Below are 12,221 nucleotides of genomic sequence, written 5' to 3' on the forward strand. Positions count from 1 at the left end.
GAGCTTTCTTATGAAGGTAAAAGCTTTCTTATGAGTCCATTAGAACTCAGGATATCATTCTTTATTTCCCAACTCTGCCCAAGACTTCTAAGCCAGCTGGGATAAATCAGAGCAGTTCTATTAACTTGGAGCTTGGGTGAATTACTTAGTCTCTTTATGCCTCAGTCCCTCTTCTAGAACATAGCGATAATCAAACTCTGAGGGTGTGTCTAAACTACATGCCTCCATCGACGGAGGCATGTAGTTTAGACGTAACCTGAGGCACTCACATTGTGGAGACGAAGGACAAACAGGCTGTGTCCAGACTCAGGGGTTTTTTTCGGGAAAAGTAGCCTTTTTCCGAAAAAACTTCACCTGCGTCTAGACTGCAGCCGCGTTCTTTCGAAATTAAATCGAAAGAACGCGGCTTTTCTTTCGACGGCGGTAAACCTCATTTCACAAGGAAGAACACCTTCTTTCGAAAGTGCTTCTTTCGAAAGAAGGCGTTCTTGAATGTAAATAGGGCTTCTTCGAAAGAGAGCATCCAGACTCACTGGATGCTTTCTTTCGAAAAAGCGGCTTGCTCTTTCGAAAGTTCCGCGTGCAGTCTAGACGCTCTCTTTCGAAAGAGGCTCTTTCGAAAGAGCCTCTTTCGAAAGAGCCTCTTTCGAAAGAGGCTTGCAGTCTAGACATAGCCACAATGTGGACCGTATAGATTTTGCAAGTGAAAAAAAAAAGCTTCCTCCCTTCAAAACAAAGCATCAATACATGTAACTAGTGCACAAGCACACTGCAGCTGACAGCCAGGTAGCTTCATAAAGCAGACCAGGGATACTGACTGCTCTCTTTTCAAATATAGATTTTAACAGAATAATTACAAAGCAAGCACTGCTGAGGTAAAAAGGTGGCCAAGATATATTTTCTACACATAAAAAGGCACCCATTACAGATTAGTTTCATTTAAAGACTTCTCATTTTCATTTCTAAAATCTCTAACTAAATTGCCTTTTTTTCTTCAGGGTCTAGTGTGACAGGTGTATGCTACTTCCATGAATGGTATTAATGGGAGCTGTAGGCATAGCCACTGCTGAGTATAGCCCTAAATCTAGTCATGTCAAAAGAGCACTTTTTTAATGGGGATGATTATTGTCAGCTATTTTACATGTAAAAGGCTCTCTGCATGTTTATTTTTGTACTGTATTTTTTGTGGGGATGTAAGTCACAATCTGTCATGTGTCTTCTAGGAGCAGCTAAAGGCTTTGGACCGGGAAATAAACACGTTTGTGGATTATATGTTTGGGTCTCGAGGTAAGTGTGCTTTTTCCCGGGCTCCCAATAAGTCATCTTTTCATGTGCAAACAAAAGCTGTTTGAATCATCTGCAGGTCTAATATAACACTTGAAAATAAGAAAGAAGCCGTAGCTTTCATAAAGGCTGTGACCAAGATGTTCAACGTTGACGCACCGTTTGGAGTGTTTCACTCAGGCCCACAATGGTGCGGATGGGCACGGGGGAGAGGGAGGAAGGATAAGAGGACAGTTGCCCTGGGGCCCAGCAATTCACAGGGACATGGGACTTTTCCACCACCGCAGTAGCAGTAGCAGTGGCCAAAGCCCCAGGCTAGATTTTCTGAAAATGCTGAGCACCCACCTTCTGGAAAATCACGGTTGCCAACTCTCCAGGATTGTCCAGGCATTTCCAGGAATTAAAGGTTAACCTGTAATTAAAAATCGTCATGTGATGAAATCTCCAGGAATATGCCCAACCAAAACCAGTAACCCTATCAAGCCTCTGTGAGGTTTCTCAAGTTTGGTACTCCAGAGCTGGTTCTCCCAAAAATCACTAGTCAGTTATTTAAGAAAAAAAGTCTTTAGCACAGAGTGTAGTTAAAAGTCTGTTGAAAACAGAGGAGCTCTGAATTATGGTGCCAAAACCAACCTTAACTCTAGCTCATCCTCTAGCTCAGAGGTTCCCAACATGGGGTACGCATACCTCCAGAGGGTATGAGAAGCTTGTCAAGGGGGTAGAGGGAATATCTGGTAAATAACTAGATTATCCTAATTGAAATATTCCAGAAGTTGTAGTGTTAAAGTTGTGGATTCTAGCCTAGAATTTATTTCCTTTCATATTGAATAGGGGGTACGGGAAGGTTTACTAAAAGCCAAGGGGGTACAGGGACCGAAAAAGGTTGGGAACCCCTGCTCTAGCAGATCGCATCCCATTTGTTTACACATAGATATATCACACTACACCATCATGTTCTGCATTTCCATTCTAGCCCACAAATAATACCCAAATAATTGCACTACAAACCACTTCTACACTTATCACATTTGGGCCATTGACCCCAACACAAAGTTTCCTTCACTTCAGCTACCAAATAGATTGGCTATATACATGAGGTATGCCAGGGTAAAACGCACCTCTAAACACAAACACATCCTAGGACCAACCTGTCCCAGAGGTAACTAAATCTGGGTGAAAAAATGTTTATAGAAGAAACAAGGTGTACATCTATTCTTTGCAGTCTTCCTTAAGTATTCGCAAAATACATAGCTGTGTTTTTGTGCACTCAGATACTGTGGTAATGAAAGCCATATAAACACAAATCAAACATTAGCTATCTGAATTTTTACTGTCTCATTAATACTTGAATGATTTTGGTGACTCAGATCATCTTCTCAAAAATGTCCAATAATAAAAGCTGTTCAACAAATGTTCGGAACAGTTTTTCCATCAGAAAATGCCATGACAAAATCACATTTTGTGAGAATGTGTGCACTTGGTTTGAAGTTTCATGAAAATTATGGAGATATTTGACTTCAATGAGGTCAGAATTTTTTTTCAGTTTATTCTGATTTGTCACGTTATTTATAATAACATAAATCAAAGAAAACAACATTTGGATAAAGTCAAAACAAAATATATTTGGAATATTTGTGTGTCATGCAAACTTCTAAGATTTTGACTTTTCATCTGGAAAGAGGATGAAATCAGACTTCAAAATCTTCACATTTTCTGCACAGAGGAAACCCTATTCCAGGCATAAGAATAATCTCATCTTCACGTGGTTCATCTAGCTAACAAAGGGACTAGTACTGAAAGATACTGATTGCAGTGTAAGTTAAAGGTACCAGATCCCTTCAGGCTGAGATCCACAATCTCAGCAAACCTCATGCAGATTCAGGTCACTTCTTTCAGACCCTTTCTAGACTTTGTCTGCTTCCTATATCTATCACCTCAGAACAGACCCATCAACGCAAGGGGGGAGGTAGGCAAAGGGGACAGTTGCCCCAGCGCCCAATAATTCAAAGGGGCCCAGGGTTCCTGGTCGCAGTGACTGCTGGAGCCTCGCTCCCTTTTGAATTGTCACCAGAGTGCTGCTCCGCGCAATTCTGAGGGTTGGGGACAGGGTACGCGTGCCATGATCCAGGCAGCGCTGACGGCTGGCTGCCATGCTACCTGAGGGGGTCATACCTGCTTCCTGAATCAAAATATGAAGACCTACATCATAGTGTCATTGTAAAGATTATAACAGAGTTTTCGGGTGCCTCATCTTGCATTTCATCAGATTAATAGTCTTCGGATCTTAACATTCCTATTTTTAAGGGAAAATAGTTACAGAATTCTTAAAATCTGGTTTTTAAAACATTCCTGTGGGAACAGCAATCACCTCCATTAGCTTTGAAACATATTTGATCTTTGCAAAACTTTGGATTGCACCATTTCTGGATTTTTACCTGAATCTATGTTAAAAATGAATAGAATGGCTTCCAAGAAAATACTTGTAAAATAGGCCTTTAATACAAGCTAGTTAATGCAGTGTAATAACCCCGTGTGTGAAGGCTTTGTTCCTTTTTACATACATAAAGGCCATGCCCTTTTATCCTTCTCTCTCCAGTGCCTCCAGAGCCAAGTCTTTGAGATGGATGAATTGTGGTTAACATAACCACACAACAAATACTATTGCTCCCCTGGGTCTTCAGAATGCACTTTAGTAAAACAAATACTGCCTGTGCCAACTCACTCAGAGATTCACAGTTGGCATTTGAAAGGCAAGGTCTCACAGGAATGACTGCCATTTGAAAGGAATTGAATATTAATAGCCCAAATCAGCTACAGAATCAAAAGTCTATGAAAACATGTGTAGTGCTTAGGGAGGGATAGTACTAAAGCTATTCATGCCCAGACACTCATCTCAAGGAGCTTAGAATCATAACTTATTGGAAAAGAAAAAAGCAACTTCATTCTCTGAGTTTGGTAGGAAATAGTGTCACTCTGTTCCCCATTAGTAGCTTCAAATATTTTCCCGAGTGCACCTGTGCTCTTATGTCAGCAATGTTCATTTTTCCTCACTTGTTGCTGAGCTGTCTCTCACCAGTTGGGAATAGGACTTCAGTGGCATCTTACTCTAACTCTTGGGGCTGATCCTGGCCTTTACTATGACTAACTTTTATTGATCCTACTGTTCTAAATGGCATCTTTGGACATAGACTGGCACCCAGAGTCAGGGAAGATTTAAGGTAGTTTAAAGTCTTCCTCCTCCTTGGCCGCATGGATTGCAGAAGGGCCAGGCCTGGCCAAAGAGTTTGTGGGGACCAAGGCAGCCCCCTGACAGTGGCCGCTCCCAGGCAGAGCAGTGAGTGAGCAGCCAGGCCTGCAGTGAGTGAGCGAGCAAGCACTGGGTAGTGTAGGGTCCTGAAGGCACCAGGCTCAAGGTAACCGCCTCACTTGCCTTGTTGTAAGGCTGGGCCTGAGAAGGGCTAAAGATACTGGACATATTAGCCTGTGTCCAACATATAAGCTGTTAGCTGTTTTTTTTATGAAGATTTTTTTTTATAAGGAGATGAAAAGTAAGCCTGTTGCCAGCTGAGAACAAAATAGCAATATGGGAGCAGTCCTCCGGTAATACAGTGCTTCAAAATAACTTGTGACCTTACCCTCTGCTGGGTTAAACTAGTACACTAAGGAGAGATACCTGTCTTGAAGGGATTTAGAGGCAAATCATTTTTTTCAGATTAGAGGGGTTCCTATCTGAAGGCCTCTCATCTTCTTGCTACCCACATCAGCTGGCAAGAACAGAACTACAGTGAAACAGCAGCCCAAGGTGCAGTCTGATACTACATTTCTGAATTTACCTGTGGCATTAAACTATGCAATGGTTAGACCAGTTAAGCCACAAGACACAGCTGTGCTAGTACAATTATAACTAGTTAAGTAGTACAAGTACAAATTGCAATTACATTGCATCTCAAACACTAGCACTGAAAGTATGATCTTGTTTGTTTATGGCCCCATGCAGTAGCATGCACTTTTATTTCAGTCGTCTCTGTATATGTAGTGGCACAGCCCAAAATAACATGGCACTCTGTAAAATGGTCATATAGACAGGTAATTCACAAAAAATTGCTCAAATAGATGGAGAGATTCTCTCCCTCCCTTAACAAAGGAGAAGCTCTGATGAATTCTAGTGAACTTACTAAAAAGACTAAAATATTAAAGCATTACAGACTTCGTTCCTCTTGGTTTGACAGCAGGCCATCTGAAATAAATGATTACTGTTCCTTTAAAAATAACCCATCTTTTTATTTTGCTGTATATTTTTAGACAATGGCTGACAAGCAGGGTATTTCCAGGGGCAAGGAAGCAGGGAAATCACTCTGGATGCCAACTTCCAGGGCTACTGAACTTCTGTGCCACACAGCTTTTTGTTTTCCTTCCCTGTTTCTGTTTGGTTGGATTTGGAGGAGTCCATGCACCTAAAGCATTGTTAGTCCTTTGGAGACCACACATTATTTTCTAAAACCAATTTCCATAGTAGTATTGAAAGTCATCTAACACCGCCTGCCATCCTGCACTAAAGGCAATGGAAGCTCTGCCATTGAGTACCATCAATCCCTTGTATGGCTTTGTCCCCTTCTCTGGTAGCTACGTCTCATAAAGCAGTTTACACTGACTGCAGCTATTGAACTATCACTTCTTTTGGCTCAAGCAGTGGATAAATTCTTAGCTTGCATATAGCACTTTTTACCCACAGATCACAGAGCACTTTCAGATGAGGCTAGTATCATGATCCCCATTTTAGAGATGGAGAAACTGCAGCACAGAGTGATGTGATTGACTAAGAGTCACCCCAGAGGGTCAGTAGCAGAACTGGGCATAGAATCTAGATAGCTTCAGTCCCCATCTTCTGCTCTCTTTCCACTAAACTGAACAGAATACTTGCGCAAGAGGGCTTAATTCCTGAGCAGGAGCATCGGCGTATTTACGCAAGAACCACCAATTACTGTACAGCACAAAGTCAGTGTTCTTGCGCAAATACTCATGGCCAGTGTAGACAGGCACAAAATCATGCCAGTCTAGATGCACCCTCTGTGGCATTATTTTGCCACCAACTTCAGTGGTGTTAGGATTTCATTCCCTGGCTCTGGCTCATCATTATTTTTAATTTAAAGTTAGTTTGAGATGCAATCTGAGCGTGTGTGCACATCTCTTTTATTACATGCCATGTTCCAGGGCTCTGATAGTGTACTGTCACTCACTGCTTTCATCTGGAATTTAGTTGTTGGAATGATTCAGAATGGTCAAACTTACAGCATGGAACACTTTCCCTAGTAAGTAGATGAATTTGTACCCATTTGCACATAAAGGAGTCTGACAGACAGTAGACATTAATGTTAACTGCTCTCTATTTTCCAATCAGATCCATACAGTTTCCCCCAAAAATGGAAGAAGAGAACAATTTTCAGTGTGAAGCTTCAAAAGCGAGCACTGAAAGTAAACCAATAGTAATAAGTATTATGTTTAAGTGGCTTGACATTGCAGCCATTAGTCACTTGCAGTTAAAGCATTAGGACATAAGCTGTGCTCCTTTAGCGAGGATGTGAAAACTTGCTGTGCGTGTCTAGAGTGGAAGTAGCTTTCATCACTTATCTAATTTTCCATTTTAGCTCACCTCATCATCTGATTTCTAACAATTACTTTTACTCTAGTTGCAAAGGCAGTTTCTGGTTACCTTCTCAGTGTCTCTAGTGGAACTCCTTTGCTCTGGAGACTGCATGCATGTGTGAACTCCCTTTAGAAATCAGCCTTCTGATGCAGGCAAGACTGGTGTTATCCTCATCTGCATTACAATTTCTCTCTCATTTTTAAAGGTGCACTCAGTCAAGTTTTGTATGGCTTGAGTTTTACCTTACTTTTATTTTCTTATGCCTTATTTGTACTCATCCCATGTATTGGATGATGGCCCAAGATCATCTTATATGTCTGGTCATCTTTCAGACCAAATAATTTTTTCCAATGCCATTCTAACTGTCAAGGCTCGTATGCTCTTGTATAGATGATACTGTATCTCTGTGCAATATGCTCTCTTGGAACAGACAATGCTTGTGCCAGAAGACATGCTGAATGTTTATTAATTAATATTATCACATCTAAGACAAACACATTTTCAGATTCCAAGGAAGAAAACACCATTTCATCTTGCTAATACAGAGCGATCTGAACTGAGAAGCAAGAAAATCCCAAATAATTTCAGCTCCATTACTAGCTGACTGTACTTTTAGACAGATTTATTCTTCAGCACTCCCAGTAGTGAGAATGAAAAAAAATACAGTCTTCCAGTTTTAATAGACGTGGTTGACACTAAGTTATTCAAACCACAGACTATCTAGTTTTAGACAAAATTCAAGGCAGGAAGTGACAGAAATAATAAACACACATTTATTATTGTGTTATTCACAAAGGACAGTTCTAAATAATTTAAATTTTGTTGTTGAAAACAAGGTTTTCTGATGAAAAAATCTTTTAACAAAACATGAGAAGATAAAATATTTTTTCTTAAAAAAAAAAAGTCAGTAAATGTTTGATGAAAGTATCCTCTTGAGGAATTTTTCAAGCCCCATTTAGAGGTATTGTTCAAGAGTGAAAAAGTGAAACTAAACCCACATGTGGTATTTTACTGTCCAATTTAGCAAAATACAAAAAGTAAACATGAATGGTAAAACAAAAATTGTTTTCTTTTAACAAATCCAAATGATTAATACAGGTAAGGGTAGTTTTAGCATAGTTTGTGATTTTTTTTTTTAAACCCAAAACTCATGTCTCAGATAAGGAATATCTTTTGGACAATTGAGCAGTCTTTAAAAAAAGAAAGCATATATGATGAAGCAATTTCATGTACCATAAAGTCTGTTGCTGAAGAGATTTTGCTGTATTAAGATTACTTTCCCTGGAAATTCAGTCTTTCATTTGCAGATCTTGGCAGGAGTGCAAACCATTATTCTTTGCTTCTGCCATCCCTTTGTTCACCTGGAAAAGAATGATGCCATAGATTTGGCATATGAGGCTTGATCATGCTCTTCCTTTTCAAACAAGTGTTATTACTATTAATGAGATTACTTGTGTGAATAAGGCAAGTAGGATTTGGTCTTAGTATTTTTCAGGATCAAGCAAGTGTACCCCATGAGCTAATGAGAGAGCAGGCCCTAAATTTAAAGAACAATTATTTGATAATAAGCAAAACAAATACTGAAAAAGAAATGACAGATTTAATGTTTGACTTTCCCTATACAAAAGCCCAAGTAAATAAAGTTAAAAATATGTAATAAAATTGTTACTGTCTGTGAATAATTTTTCCAATGTGTACTTTGTGTGTGTATAATATTATTAAAATGCAGGATATGTGTTCAGACAATTTAGTATTTAATTTAATTTTAAATTTTAAATTTTAACCACAGACGTATATTGACATGAATTGAGTATTTGGCAGCCCATTACTGTAAACAGCATCTCCTTTGGAATGTTACCTCAGGTTATTTGCAATGGTATAATGACCATATTGGTCCCACCATGTGACACAGGAAAGACAAGTCTCAGCACGTTCCCACCAGCACCTTTAAACAGACACTCTGAATATGGATAGAAATGTAGCCGTGTTAGTCTGCTGTAGATGGTTTATTAGGTGATGAGCTTTCGTGGGTCAGACCCACTTCCTCAGATCAAATAGTGGAAGAAAATTGTCACAAACCATATATACCAAAGGGTACAATTAGGAAAATGAACACATATGAAAAGGACAAATCAAATTTCAGAACAGAAGGGGGATGGGGAGGTAAATGTCTGTGAGCTAATGATATTAGAGGTGATAATTGGGGAAGCTATCTTTGTAATGGGTAAGATAATTAGAGTCTTTACACCTGAGTTTGAATAAAGACTCTAATTATCTTACCCATTACAAAGATAGCTTCCCCAATTATCACCTCTAATATCATTAGCTCACAGACATTTACCTCCCCCCTTCATCCCCCTTCTGTTCTGAAATTTGATTTGATTTGTCCTTTTCATATGTGTTCATTTTTTTTAATTGTATCCTTTGGTATATATGGTTGTGACAATTTTCTTCCACAATTTGATCTGAGGAAGTGGGTCTGGCCCACGAAAGCTCATCATCTAATAAACCATCTTGTTAGTCTTTAAAGTGCTACATAGTCCTTTTGTTTTGTTTCACACTGAATATGGGCTGCCTCCTTTTAGCAGTACCGAGCAAGCCATTTTGAATTGCTCATTGCATTTGTTTCTGTTCAGATTCCAGGGTCAGAGGATGGCTCCTGTTGGATTCTTACCTACCCACATTTTTCCTTACTGTAATATATCTACTATCCATATGGCTTGGCACCATGTTTATGAAGAACAGGCCTGCATTCTCTCTCAGGGGTCATCTCATTGTATATAACCTTGGAGTTACAGTGCTTTCCTTGTACATGCTCATAGAGGTAAGTTTTCTTAAATACAGCACCACATCTGAGAAGGACAAGCAGTAAGTCATTTAGTAAATCATGACTTCCTGAGTAATCTGGGGTTTCAAATTACAACTTTTCAGCCAGTTTAACAATTGATCTGAGAGACTCGGTAATAATTTGACTCCTAGAGCACCTTGTAGCCATGGAGTTCAATGCCATCATTAATGAGCTCTGCCTCACACCTAGAGTTAGTCAGTTTCTGCTAAAGCAGAAAGTTTGCAAATCTGCATTTGAACTTTCAGTGATTGCCCTGTTCAGCTATAACTATGTCCTTTTATTCACCATTTGTGACCATTCCAATGCATTATGGAGGTGTAACTGCATGGATCCCAGAATATCAGAGAGAAAAAGTAGGTGGGGTCATAGCTTTTACTGAGTTCTGTTGGTGAGAGAGCTTGAAAGCTTGCCTCTCTGAACAACAGAAGTTGTTCCAATAAATTTTAAAAAATCTTACCCATTTTGTTTCTAATTCCTGTAATTTTTAAAAATTTGCATGTATGTCTATAGGGAATGACTATTTGTTCAAATGTCCATGTTTATATATAATAGAACAGATATATGTAGAAGAGTATGAGTTAATTATTCCTCATTTGCTGCTTACTATCATTTGTTTACATTGCCACATGCCATGAAAAGCAAAAGTTCAGCTGACTTCGAGAGTTTGGGAATCCCTAACTCAGCTACCCCCTGAAGCTCCTAGACTAACTTAGATAACTGTGGACCAGTAAAAAATGCATTCACAGAAATAAGCCATTAATGAATAGAAAAAAAGAGGATTCAATTTGCCTGATGGTTTAGTGAATAATACATTCAGCTCTATTGTGATAGAGCATTAGTTTTTTTTATTTTGCAAATGGGGAAACTATGACACAGATTAAATGATTTGCCCAGAGTCACACGGGAAGTGTGTGGTGGAGCCATGGATAGCACCCAAGTAAGCCTGATCCACAAGGATGTTTTTTCCTCCATATAGGAGATGCTCTGAGAAAATGCAGCTCTGCATTCCGTGTTCTCTCTAATCACTTTTAGAAAACTACACTGGTCTAAAAACTTCAGAATCACATATGTATGGTTCCATTTCCAAATGTCTGTCAGTTGAACAAACAAAGATCTTGGCTATTGTACCTAGCGCTGACCCTGGATTACTCAGGCATGTACCTATAATGGACATTAGGGGGTGAGCGAGGAGAGAGATTTTGAGCAACTCATCCTCTCTTGCTGGTTAGAATATGTACAATTGATGGGAAATGGCAACAGAAGCCTTGTGGCCCCTATAGAAACACTTTGCCCTGAGCTCAAACTAAGGATAGAAAATAGGAACAGGGGCAAAGGTCAGAAGTAACAAAACTGGTATCATTTGGTAACCACAGTTCTAAGGAATCTTGCATTTCAGATGTTTTGGGTTTCTGAGTAATTATTATGGATAATTCCAATTACTTAACCTTCAATGTTAACATGCTAAAAATAACCCTCATATTTGTCTGGTAAGTAACCCAGCCCCCATGAGAAATGCAGGCTGAATTACGCACTTGTTTTTGGAGTGACCTCTGGAGGTGCTAGATGACATTCCAGGCTTGTTCAGACTACCCTCGCAGCATTCCAGACTTCCAGTGCTGCACAAGGGCACCAGCATCGAGTCATTGACAAGAGAAAAACAACATACCGATTGTTCTCTCAGCAGAGTGACAAACATTGCTTTGCTCAGAAGTCAAACCAGGGCCTCCTGAAAACAGTCACATTTAAAGGAAATTTCTTTTGATCTTAACAAGAGACAATTTGCCTGATCAAACCTATGGGCTCAGATCTGGCTTGCCCAGTCACCCAAGGGGCCAATCCTCCATGAAGAGTCTCCTCCCATTCAGAATTTACATTTGCATTCCTTGAGCACCCATCATAATTGCTGAAACTAGATGAAGCCCAAAAATGGGGAAGAAATGAGCACAAGCCCACTTACTGGAGGGTTTGGCCACTACACAACAAATCCGCTCCTTAGTAAAAAAGTAACATTTACGGGGTTAACATTTAATTTGTGGCAGAGGCACACAGAATGTAATCCAAATAGTAAGGTTCAAAGAAAATGCAGCATATTACACAGAAAAATCAGAACCCTGCTCTCCTGTGGCCAGAGGCAGACTCCGCCCTCCACTGAGGTGGTGAATACATTAGAACTTAGAGGGTGTACATTATACAGCTGAAGTGCACATGATTTTTGATATTTTTAATACACTCTTGCTACTACAGATTTCCCTTAGCTTGCTTGACCTTTCACCTTCTGAAATTGTTTTGCTGTGCATAATACTAGTTTGTCACTGCCCTCGTTATTCATCCAAGCCTCACCTCTGGAACCCCGAGCTCAGCAGCTTTATCGTCCAGTTCTCTCTCACACAATTTCTGTTGTTCACAGTAACAGAGCTCACTGCTCCGTGTTCTACATTGGTTATG

General features: G+C 39.7%; 1 protein-coding gene across 1 annotated transcript in view; it reads left to right on the forward strand.

The window, feature by feature from the left end:
* Nucleotides 1–12,221, forward strand: part of ELOVL2 (ELOVL fatty acid elongase 2) — a 77,397-nt gene that overhangs the window by 36,929 nt on the left and 28,247 nt on the right. Inside the window, exons 2-3 of the mRNA XM_075921261.1 lie at nucleotides 1,224–1,287; nucleotides 9,565–9,752. Coding sequence (XP_075777376.1) covers nucleotides 1,224–1,287; nucleotides 9,565–9,752 — 252 coding nt within the window. The remainder of the gene's footprint in view (nucleotides 1–1,223; nucleotides 1,288–9,564; nucleotides 9,753–12,221) is intronic.

The sequence above is a fragment of the Pelodiscus sinensis genome, chromosome 2 (genome assembly GCF_049634645.1).
Source record: "Pelodiscus sinensis isolate JC-2024 chromosome 2, ASM4963464v1, whole genome shotgun sequence".
Taxonomy (NCBI): Eukaryota; Metazoa; Chordata; order Testudines; family Trionychidae; genus Pelodiscus; species Pelodiscus sinensis.